Source organism: Taeniopygia guttata, chromosome W (genome assembly GCF_048771995.1).
Source record: "Taeniopygia guttata chromosome W, bTaeGut7.mat, whole genome shotgun sequence".
NCBI classification, from domain to species: Eukaryota; Metazoa; Chordata; class Aves; order Passeriformes; family Estrildidae; genus Taeniopygia; species Taeniopygia guttata.
In genome coordinates, this window is record NC_133064.1 from 2,608,266 (window position 1) to 2,620,747 (window position 12,482).

The window sequence follows — 12,482 nt, forward strand, 5'->3', positions numbered from 1 at the left end:
GAAGCAGCTCCATCTGCCTGTTGCTTCCTTGTTAATCTGACTGTTGCAGGTTTACATCAGTTCAATATTTCTCCTCAATCACACCCAAGCACAGTTGTCAGGTTGCTTGTCTCATGCTGCTCCCAGCTTTGTTCTCCCTTAATCTCAGCTCCCAGGCACTGAGCCCAGGTAGGAGCTGAGCAGACCCTGCTGAGCATGAACTTGTGTTTCATTTGCCTCAAGGGCTACTATAAAAATTCCCCATGGCTTTGATCAGTACAAAATGGAAAATCTGTTTGCAGCAGATTAGAGAGCCAAATCAGGCATATTTCCTGCCATGACCTGCTCAAACCTGGTGGGTGAATTCCTCCTGTGTGGCTGTGCTTCAGGTGTCCGCTGTTGTGATTCAGCAAGGAATATCATTGGTTTTCAGAGTGAGAGTTGGGACAAGCAGCCACAGCACCCTGGCATGTTTAAATGTTTTTGTGTCTTCTGCCAGCAAGTGTTCAACTCCCAGTTTATCAGGAAGTGAGTTAATTTTCAGGTTACTAGTCAAAAGCCAATGGTAAATTATCATGGTCTCTCCCATTCCTCTTTCCTCTGTGAACTTCACTGTGCATCTTCTGTTACAAGTTTTCCTGATGAGCTGAGTGGATATCATACCAAAAGTTCTTTTTCCAGTTTCTGTCTGAGTTCAATAATTGAATTTTTAAAAAAATCTTAATACTTTCTATTTTCTTCCCAGATTTAAAAAGATAGTATCTCTTTGTCTTGGGTGGAAACTCATCATTTATTGCAGTTTTCTCCTGGAATATTATTTTACTTTCATTTCTGTGGTTGCATCCGGCAGTGCATGGAAATCCAATGTAATTTTCATATGGAGAAATCTTGACGGCTCTTTTCCCCTCAATGTCAGAGTGCAGCCAAACTGAGACAACGATAACTGTCTAGTACAATGGTTTTAGTAAAGGCTTTTCATTAGTCTGCATTAAAAACATGTTGCCAAAGCTCTTTTCAGCTGGAGAAATTACCATGCTTTTAAAATAATTTGCAACCTCCAAAAGAGAGGAGAGAGACATCTGGCTTCTAAAAAGCAAAAATGAGAGAAGTGTTGAAAGAGTGCAACAGGAAACATTAAGCAAATGCATATTTAAGAGGAGAGGCTGAACTCTGAAGGGTATTTTCATGTTACTGTAATAAAATGGATGAGGAAAAGATTAATCCGTACTGCTCTGTTTTTGTCCTGTTAAATATATTCCTTGGAGTTGAAAAGGAAAGCAGCGTGATCAGAAAGGCTGGTCTGGTTGCCCCATGTGCTGTTTGTCTGGGCTCTTTGGTGTACATGGACTCAAACTGTTTGTTACACACCTAATGTTGTGTCCTTGCTGTTAACCAACTTTGTTCCCAACTTTCCAGCACCCAGGTGACTGTGGAAGAGGTGTTGGTGGCAGGTTTGCCCAAAAGGAACTAAGGTATCCCTGGTTGCTTAGTGCTCTTTAAGGAGAGGCAGACTGCAGCCGGCCACGCAGCCGCTGCTGTTTCACCAGCAGGCTCTAGTCCAGCTTCAGCTCTCTCCCCCGGTCAGCCTGCAGTACCTGTGGTGCGGAGCTCTCTCCTCCGGTCAGCCTGCAGTACCTGTGGTGTGGAGCTCTCTCCCCCGGTCAGCCTGCAGTACCTGTGGTGCAGAGCTCTCTCCCCCGGTCAGCCTGCAGTAACCTGTGGTGCGGAGCTCTCTCCCCCGGTCAGCCTGCAGTACCTGTGGTGCAGAGCTCTCTCCTCCGGTCAGCCTGCAGTACCTGTGGCGCGGAGCTCTCTCCTCCGGTCAGCCTGCAGTACCTGTGGCGTGGAGCTCTCTCCTCCGGTCAGCCTGCAGTACCTGTGGTGTGGAGCTCTCTCCCCCGGTCAGCCTGCAGTACCTGTGGTGCAGAGCTCTCTCCCCCGGTCAGCCTGCAGTACCTGTGGCACGGAGCTCTCTCCCCCGGTCAGCCTGCAGTACCTGTGGTGCAGAGCTCTCTCCCCCGGTCAGCCTGCAGTACCTGTGGTGTGGAGCTCTCTCCTCCGGTCAGCCTGCAGTACCTGTGGTGTGGAGCTCTCTCCTCCGGTCAGCCTGCAGTACCTGTGGCGCGGAGCTCTCTCCTCTGGTCAGCCTGCAGTACCTGTGGTGCGGAGCTCTCTCCTCTGGTCAGCCTGCAGTACCTGTGGTGTGGAGCTCTCTCCTCTGGTCAGCCTGCAGTACCTGTGGTGTGGAGCTCTCTCCTCTGGTCAGCCTGCAGTACCTGTGGTGTGGAGCTCTCTCCCCCGGTCAGCCTGCAGTACCTGTGGTGTGGAGCTCTCTCCTCTGGTCAGCCTGCAGTACCTGTGGTGCGGAGCTCTCTCCCCCGGTCAGCCTGCAGTACCTGTGGTGTGGAGCTCTCTCCCCCGGTCAGCCTGCAGTACCTGTGGTGTGGAGCTCTCTCCTCCGGTCAGCCTGCAGTACCTGTGGTGCGGAGCTCTCTCCCCCGGTCAGCCTGCAGTACCTGTGGCACGGTACTGCCTGCCTGCGGCCCTGGAGGCAGCGCTGGGCACAGTGAGGCCAGGGGCTGAGGGACCCAGGCCAGGGCAGGACATGAGCTGGAAACATCATTACAGCAGATACACGGAGAAGGAAAAGGAGAATGAACAGAGGTGTCTTTAAATGGCTTCATTGGATTACATGGCAAGAAAGCTTTTCCTTCTGCTCTTCACCAATACTGGAATAAATGTAGTCACTTTTTTTCAGAGCCGTTAGTCTGGCATCCTCCATGAGGTCAAATTTACTCGAAACTTCTACAGTACTTTTCCAGTGCTACCATGTCACACCTTTTCCAAGGTGACTGATGAAGTAGGGTGCTCCTAGCAGTGCACAAAAACATCTCAGGTATCTAAATTCCTAAGAGCTGGGAATGCTAAGGAAACAAGGCTTTTGTTACAGGAAGAGAGAAATTGTTCTACATTTCTTTGGATTCAGCCAGTGGAAGCCTTTTGGTGTATCTTACTTGGATTTTATGTGAATTCAGCATTGCCGCCCTGCTACTGCACACACGCTTGAGGGGAAAACTTGATATGAGCAGGAAATTGAAGCAAGCCTGCTTTCACTGTTCTTTCATCGCAGGAATGACAAATATCAAGCCAGAGCACAAAAGAATTGCTTTAAACAGAAATTGCCCTATAACATCTAAGCAGGCTGGTTGTTCTGGGTATTTCTACACACAGAGTTTGGGATTTATGTCCCTGTGATGCCAATTCAAGGAATAGCCTGCTCTTGTGCCAATGTGACTACCAAAATAGAAGGTAGCTCTAGCAGTGGGGTATGTGTGGAAATGTACATTGTTTGCAGGTTCCTGTTTGCATTTAGAAAAGTTGAAAGGCTGTGTACTAGAGTCCTTGTCAAGGTGCCACATGGATGTGTGGGTGTGCTCAAGGATTTGTTCTCCTAGCACAGATCACTCCGGACACTTGCAATGTGCTGCCAGTAAGTGTCATTGCATAGACAGCCAGGTTAGGGTTACTGCCTTAATGTCTGATCTTCGGTTTTAAATAATGATTTCTTGTTTTGAAAGTGCTTGCAAATATATGTCAACTGACCACCTTTTAGAAAATACCTATAACCATTTCAGAAGTAATTTTAAACTTTGCCTTTCTTTTACTTGCAGGTGCACAGAACAAGATCTGCACTTCATTGAGAGCTAGAATGACTTTTCTTGATCCAGAGTCACATAGAAGGAACAAAACTTGCCCAGAATTTGTTGTTGTCCTAAATGAACTCGTGACAGACTTCAGGGTAGAATGAGCAAAATGGGAAACATTTTGCTCAATGCGAGAGTTTCCCCTGTGAGGGTGAGACTGTGTTGATTTCATCTGGTTCTGACTCTTTAAAAATCATTCATTTACTGCTTGAGAAGCTCAGCAAATCAGTTTTGTCTCCACTTGAGAAATCCCTCAAGACACTTGCCTAACACAGAAGACAACATGGATGTTAAAAATGTAGTTAAATCCCAGGCAACTTTTTCCTGCCTGAGGGATTTGTCAGAGGATGGTGATGACCTGCTTAATTTTAACGGTGTGGTTGATGTTGCTGCTGGAAGAGCGGAGGGATACAGCAGCAGACAGGTGCCTTCTCACCCCACAGATGTTACCACTTGTCACAGAGGCAACTGTTACCTTAACGCTGGAGACTCTGGATCTCCTCAGTCTCTGGCAGATGTCCAGGCACGTAAAAGGGCTGGGCTGGGCAGACCTCTAACCAGGAATTCCCTGCTGGATGAGCAGGCAGACACTTTCATAGGTAATGTCACAGATTTTGAAAAAGATGACTCTGAAAATTCTGCCACTGTTCTGGAGATTTATACAGAGAAAGTAACAAGTGTAAATGATGACTTTTCTGATGATGATCTGGAGTACTTTGAATGTTCAGATGTGCTGACAGTGCATGAAGATGAAATCTGGAAAAAGAAATTGCAATTTTTATTAGAAAGTGATGATGAAGATGATCTAAAACTGAGTAAGGATTGTGATGGGTGTGCTTACTTCCTCAGTGAAATGCCTTGTGTGTTCCAAGTGTCAGATAACACTACGCCTATGGATACCCCCATTGGCTTCTGTGAGCATCAGTCAAAAATCAAAGGAGTAAACGTAAGAAGAGACCCCTCTATGTACAGCCAGTCAGCTCCTCAGACAGAGATGACTCTCACTGTTGGACACCACCGAGATAAAAGTACCATTTTGAAAGACAAAGAGGAGAATCAAGTGCCTGTTGCTTCTGCAGCCACTGGAAATGAACATCTCAGAAGTGAAGAAGAGACTAATGGAAGTGGCCATCTGGCTGCAAGTTCCTCAAAGGACGAACCAAAGCCCACGGACACTGCTCCTGCACAGGCAGATTCCTCTGCCAATGGCATAGGTACTGCTTGCACAGATCAGGCTTCGGGGACAATGACAGAAACCAGCCCCGACGGGGACGTGCTGGGGGAAAGCTCACTGCTGCTGGAGGAGGGGAGAAGGAATGTGCCAGAGGGAAATGCACAGCACACTCCCTGTACCTTAACAGAAAGTCTGAGGAGAAACCTTTTCAAGCTGTTAAACCCTATAGAGCTTTGCAGATATGTAAGTACTCTAGGACAGTCTTTCCAGGCTGCAGCAGCAGGTAGGGAATCCAGAGCTCCGTCTCCCAGTCAGGAAGGCGTCTGTTCAGCACAGATTCCTGAGGAGGCAGAAAGCATGCAACTGCAGGCTGGGCTGTGTCCAACAGAAGAGGCAGATAAAGACAGTCATTGGGAAAGGGAAAGGACTCGAGGGCTGTCTGAGCAAAACCAGATGCCAGATGAGAACATCTCGTTTGGGGTAAGTGACATGTTTATCATTTAACACAAAGAGTTGCTCTGCTGAACTCAATGCAATTTATTCCTGCTTGTCACAAAATAATGTATAATCAAAATTACTTTGAAAGATACTATTCATGTACTTCTGAATGACAGCTACGGCTGGGAGCAAAATCTGGGTTTAGAAAAGGCCCAAGTAAAGCCTAAGCTGTTCTAATTATAGAGTGAGCCTGATAATGGTGAGAGGCACTAATGGGCCTCTGGACAGCTGGATAGGGAAATCTGATACGGAGGCTATTGCACAGATCTTAGCGATGTAATGCCTCTTTCAACCCAGAAAGTTTCTCACATACCTGTTGGTATTTGAGCAGAGAATGTTTTGATTTACTTTCTTTTCAATCTATGTGCAACAAAAAAAAACATCCTCCATTTCTGGTGCCGGAAACCTAAACCAAATCAGCAGGGCTTTGCTCTGGTTTTGTAATGATGAAGGGAATTCAATGCAGAGTTTGTGTTACAGAGGTGAATGAAGTGCTGTGATTTTTAAAAACAAAACAATGAAAGGGTTGGATATTACAGTTGAAACATACAAACCAATTAAATGTTCAAACCTCTGTGGTACTCTCCATGTACTTGCGTATTTTATGCTGTTGGTAGAAAATGAGCTGGAGAAATCACTACAGTTGTAGAGACTGGTATGATGCTTTACCAGTTTTCCTAAGTGGGAAAATTAAATCAATATTTTTATTTCACTTTGTAAAGATTCAAGATATATAAATACTATTAAATAATGATATGTCCCAAATTTTTCTTCTTTGAAGGTGTGTAGCTAATTGCACAGAAAAAAACCTATTTGTCACAAAAAGATTTTTCCAGTTGCACATGCTTTTCTTCGTCTGATCATTTGGGCAAAAATATCTCCAAGTTCTGTGTGTAGTGTCACGGTAGAGTGACTTTAATCTTACCACTGGGGTGTCTTCAGCAGTCAAAAATCACTGAATTCTTCTTCCTGAAAAATGCTCATAGGTTTCTCTGGTTTTATGGTATTGGAATAAAATTCCAATCCCATCTGAGGAGCACATGATGTCCTTATGATGGGGAATACGCTTCACTGGAATTAACCTCCTCAGAGCTTCCTGACATGGTGTATGGCCGTGGTTTGCCAGAGGCCTAGTTTGCTTTTTTTTTCCCCAAGTCCAGTGCAATAATTTAAATCCCAGAAGTCTCTTAGCCCAGAGCAGCTGTCAGGTGCCTGGCATAAATTTCAGAACAGCCAATTAGACTTTTGCTGTGTGTAGTCAGTATGTCTGCATTTCCATGGCCAAAACTTTTCACTGGATAAAAAATGAGTATTGGTGTACAGAAAAGGATGAGAGCTGGGTGCACACCAACCCCCCATTTTTAAACATGTGTGTATGACAATGAAATTCAGGTGTAGGTTTAAAATTATGTGGTCTTGAAATGAGCCAAGCAAAAGCATCCCATCTGAATACTGCTCCTTTTTTTGGAGCACTAGAAAAATGTGGACAGCTTCTCACAGCACCCATCTAGTAAGCCAGAAACTCCTCAGAAATCCATCTGTGTAATCTAAGAGAGGTAAGAACGAATCTATTGCTGCAAACGGGTTTCTGTAAAAGTACCCTGGGGTGTTTGGTGGAGTCCAATGTGAGACAGCCCTACGGGAGCAAGGGGAGGGGCTCGCAGCAAACCCCACAGCATACTACGTTGGTAGGGTGTGGTATTTTCCCTGTCTATGTGGGAATCAGGTCTGCTGAGGGGTACAGAGCAGCCACGGGATCAGAGCACTAATGACCCAAGGATTTACACTTCCCCTTGGTACCGAGTGTCGAACTGGAGCAACCTTTGCAGTGTGTCTTGTGCAGCACCTGCTGTGCTGAGTGACTTCTCCTTCCTTTAGATAATTAAGGTGGGAGCCCCTCACTCCTTTCATGACCTCATGGCCTAGGCCCAAGTGAAATTCTTTATTTACCTGGTGCTTCAGAGCAGCTTCTTTAATAATAGGTCCAAGACACCAATGATGCCAGCTGTGTGATGTGACATAGTGCACAGAGAGCCGGGAGGCTTTGCTGGGTGTCACTGGGGAACTGGTCTCTGTTAGCAGTCAGCCAGTACCCTGTCTGTCAGTGTTCAGCGCTCTGTCCCTGTCAGTGTTCAGTGTTCAGCCAGAACCCTGTCCGTGTCAGAGTTCAGTGGTCAGCACCCTTGGGTCGCTGTCAGTGGTCAATGTTCAGCACTCTTGGCACAAGGTGCTGCTGTCACTCCTGGGTTAAAGAGCCATTATTCTGTTGGTTTTTTAGTTTTTTGTTTTTTTTTTTTCATATCCGAACAGCCTGTTCACATAAAATCTGAGACATCCTTGGTTTGACCTTCCCAATGCAAATTTCTGTCACTTTTAGAAAATTTTGAACTGCGTTATCCAAAAAGGAGAGAAGCAGAACTGGCACAGAAGTTCCAGATAATTTGGCATCTGGCTGAGATGAGAGCTTGGTGTTGTAAGGGAACAGTCCAGGCCTCAGCCGTGCCAGAGGGTCTGTAGCTCTGTGTCAGAGCAAGCAGGGGAGTCCTGCTTGCAGTAACTGCAGCATATGATACCAGCTCTGCTCATCCAGTAGGATCTACCCTAGGAATGCCAGTGAACATCCCATTTTGTTGCCCATGTCTTAAGTTTGCTCCAGTCTTTCTCGGGAGACACACCAAGAAAAAATCCCTTGGAAAATCTGTACCGCTTTGGAGTATAGACTCCTGACAACTGTGCATGGTCAGCCTGTTGCTCTATGTTGTTGGCAGAGAACTCACTTTCTGTCCTTTAAAATATTATAGTTCTTCCTCTTTTTCTGCCTTTTGAGCAGGAATAGCAAGATGCTGGCAGGGTGTGCCTGTCAGTCTGCAGGACAAAGCACAGCTCAGGTCTTTTGTTTCACCTGTCTAAAGCAGTTGAAGTAACTACAGATACTGAGGTATTTCAGCTACTCCATGGCAGGTGTGTCATTTAAAAGAGAGTGTCATTTTAGGAAAGAGGAATTTGAGTGGCATTGCATGAAACAGGGAAGTGGCAAGATCCGCTAAGGTGGATTGCTGGAGAACAATGTGAAGTAAAAGCAGTCCCAAATGTAGTGGATTTTGAGGGAGCTGAGACCCAAAGGTAGTGATGTACTTTTAGTCTGTATTCTAGGAACTGTTTGTTACACTCCATTTGTGCAAACAGAGGGATATAAATGTAACATGGGGACTTTACTTGTAAAGGAGAATTACCTTGCAAAACTACTTCTGCTTAAAAAACAGCGAGAAACTATGAGGTAAAATTGATTAGCTTAATTACAAATCCTTCTCTAAGGAGCAACACTTTCAGACTCAGACCCAGGAGGTTAATTCAATCCATTATGTTGATATTTACAAGTCACAAACTTGACTATTGACAAATATTTAAAAAAAAGGGGAAAAGTTTAAAAAATTTGCAAGCCTTCAGGCCTGTGTCAAGCTGTAGTTCTAATTTTTAATTACATTGCTCTATTTTCCTTCTTTGAAGAGTCAAGGTGCTAATCTTAAAAGCGTTACCCAGAATTGTGAGAACCTCTGTATGGAGCCCAGAACAGAAAAGGAAGGCATCTTCAGGGCTTGTGAGAGTGCAGGAACCAGCCAGCTCTCTGCTGAAAACACGCTGCAAGTAAAGAATGCAGATTTACAGACCTCTTCTCTTCACTGTGCTCCTTGTGAAAAGAGAGAAGGTTGTCACCAACAGGTCTTCTCCAGACAAGAAAGTATTAGGAATGGCAAAAAGTCAAAGATTAACATTTCCCCTTCTCTTCTATGGGATATGGACTCTCTTCCTGATAAACAGGAATGCTTGTGTGCTGTTTTCTCTTCTGCAAAGCTGTGTGATGAGCCAGGGGAGGGAGAGCAGAGGTCTGGGCTTGACACACGTGGTAGCAGTAACCCAGATATTCTCTGCAGTCGATCAGCCAATGAAGCTGCATCTGAAGCTAATCCCAAGTCAGTCCTGGAATCTGGAGAACCTGAGTGCAAAGGAGATGCTGATGTATCTGCAGTGCATGACAAGCTGTGGAAACTTCTTCATGAAGATGACTCAGACTATCGAATTCCATTTGAAAACAGAGGCATCCCAAGTTTAGGTACGAGGCTGACAGATATCCAAGTCACAGAACTGAATTTTGTGCAGGAGACCTGTTCTGATCATCCTTTGCCAGCAGATTTGATAGAAGAACAGGAGCCCATCACAGAACCAGCTTGTAACCCCAGAACTGAGAAAGCTGACTGCAATGTTTCTGATATCCTCCTGCAGAGAGCTGCAGCATGTGAGAGTGCATCCATAGGAAATATTTGTGTTGCACAAGTGGTAGGAACAGATGGTGTCTGTCTAAATTCTGGCACTGGGAATGAGAGGGAAACACCATCCATTTGTGTTTCAGCAAGCAGTGTCCTCCTAAGTACCCAAGAGTGCTTGGAGCCAAATCCAATGGCCACAGACAGGAATGGATCCACTGTGGCTTGGGAAGGGAAGCTTGCTGTTAATAATGCTGCCCAAACATGTGAAGCAGATTCTTCTCAAAGGTTACAAAATACTCAGAGTGGTAATTTAGCATGTCCCAAATCTGACATATCAGGTATGTCACAGGAGACAGCTAGACAGTTATTTCACACTGAATACAACATAGCCATGACAAATGAGTCTGTACCTGGAGAAGGCTGTCATTTTACGGACTGCTATCCAGTGAGAGGAGAACTGGCTTATTTCCCTGAAAAGGGAGACATTTTCCCCGGTGAAAATACCTGTCAGTTTACACATGCAGAACAGTCTTCTGTTAACACCATACATAAAAGTTGTGTAGTAAATTTACAAGAAAAAGGAAATCACTCCGGCTTGAGTGCACCAAATTTCACTAATTCTGACAGCTACCATCTTTCAAAACATAATGGCTGTCAGGATTTTCAAAATGTTTCTGATGCACAGATATACAGTAATGTAATGCAATTGCATAGTTTAATTCAGATTAATGAAACTGTAACACATAAGAATCTACCCCAAAATAAAGACCAACTGACTGAAATAGCAAAACAAGAAGGGGCAGTCCCTCCCCCTTCTGGGGAGCCATTTTTAAGAGATTTTTATCTTGAAGTGTCCAGCTGTGAACCATGTAAACCAGGAGAAGAACAGAGAGAGATTTGCATACCTGGGGAACACAGGGCTGAAGCTTCCTTTGACTCAGGAGTTAGTCAGGTTTCAGAGAGTCAGACTGCAGCTTCCCCTTGTAATACAGCAGAACAGCATTCATTTTTTGTTGACAACACCTTCAGGTCTGATGAAGGGTTAAAAATAGATTCTTCAAAAAACCCCACCTATGCAGCTGGAAGTGTAACATCAGCCAGTGTCCTGCTCCCCAGGGAGGCTCAAAGTGAGCACCACAGCACAGCCAGTGGGGATGATGGAGGTTCCTGGGATTGGCTACATTCCCAACAACTGCTTGGAAACAAAATCCTGCCCTTCCTCACAACTGTAAGCCACTCAGAGGGCCTTCCCAGTGAATCTGCAGTGGCGTGTTCTGCCACAAGAAATGAGGGGAAAACTGTATCCATACAAAGTGGAGTTGAAGTAAACGGAAATTTAACTACATTGGAAATTTCCTGCAAGTCATGGAAGGGTCTGTTCCAGAGGGTCTCTGGAGAAACCAAAGGGGAAGCAGACTTGTGTGAAAATGAACATGAGATTCCAAGAGCTATTGACTATAACCCAGATGAAGCTGAAGCAAAGGCTCCTTTGCACACTTTGACTGGGTCCCAGGCTCTGAAACAGATTATGAATATTAGCACAGAGCAGTCTTGTCCTAACTTGATCCCTTCCAGCAAGATAGCTGAGGCTGAGAATTCGATTAAGTCCACAGAGTATGATAAAAAGGAGGAAGTCAGGATAGCAGAGAGTGAAGTAAGTGGTTTAGTTAATTTACCACCAGTTGATTCAGGGAACAACCAGTGTTTTCAAGAGCAACCACCCCACAGAAGAGCTCTGTCATTCCCTTTGGCACGGACCACACTTGATCCATTCCCAGTCAACACAGAAAGTCAAAGAAATCAGGAAGGGTCAAAATCCTGCCGGATACCAGTGGCTGCTTCAGAGCCTGAGCCCATCAAATGTAAAGAGGACACAACAAAGAGCGGGCATGTAGCTGCTGGAGCTAAGAAGAAATTATCATCAGCAACTCTGTCCAAAAAACCCAGGCTGGAGGAGAGGGGAAGTGTCAGCAAGGATCCCAACTGCGTTAAAAAGTCTGGGAAGAGCGAGGGAGGTGTGGTTCATAAAGAGGAAAGAAAAGAGCAAAGGAAACTAATTTTGAAAAAGGATAGCAAAGGTAAGAGAAAATGGATTTTCTTTTTTGTCCTTTCCCATCATTCTGGCTACAGTACAAAATTAAGATTATTGAAAGGCACTGCAAGCCTCTTTCAGACTGACTCAGTCAGCTAAAGGTGTCCTCCCCTCATGGAGCTTTATTTCCAGATTTAGTAATGAGTGCTATGCCCATACCACAGAGATGAACCCTTTTCCCAGCCGGCAAGTATATTCAATTCATGAGCTTTGTAACCTATTTGAAATAATCACTGCCTCACTGGCTTCTTGGAGTAACTTTTCACAGATAAACAGCATAATGGTACCGCATAACTACACACCACAGCTGCAAGCCCACTACTTATTCTGTTCCCACAGGGCTGTGTTCCCAGTTATGTTCCTGCATTGCAGCTCCCAGCTGCAATTCTCCCCTCTTGGTTACCAAAGGATTTATTACTAGCAAATTGTTATTGTTATCAATAGGGTACCGCTGATATCAATGTTTTGAGGTCCTGTGTGCTGACTTCTGACTGGTTCTGCATTGCTTTGCCCTGCTGCAAAACTGACATTAACAAAAAGAGCAATATTAAACTGATGTAGGAAACCAATAATTGAAAGGCGATCCAGGTTGCTGTCAGAGTCTCTAGAGGGGTGCTAACACTGTAGCAGGATTGTGACTGCTGGGCAGATGAGGGATTTGTTGTTTCTATGGGTAGTTTGGAAGGACCAAGGTCTTATTTTTACCTTTTGACATGATATTTCATGTTCACATCATAAAATTATTTAATAGGTCAGAGCAAGACTGAACA

General features: G+C 45.0%; 1 protein-coding gene across 2 annotated transcripts in view; it reads left to right on the forward strand.

Moving 5' to 3' along the window:
* LOC100227584 (alpha-protein kinase 2) overlaps window positions 1-12,482 on the forward strand; it is a 28,214-nt gene that overhangs the window by 6,531 nt on the left and 9,201 nt on the right. For both annotated transcript variants that reach the window (XM_030258318.4, XM_072922959.1), the window contains exons 2-3: window positions 3,651-5,337; window positions 8,863-11,698. In XM_030258318.4, the coding sequence (XP_030114178.4) occupies window positions 3,967-5,337; window positions 8,863-11,698 (4,207 nt within the window). In that variant the 5' untranslated portion in view covers window positions 3,651-3,966. The remainder of the gene's footprint in view (window positions 1-3,650; window positions 5,338-8,862; window positions 11,699-12,482) is intronic.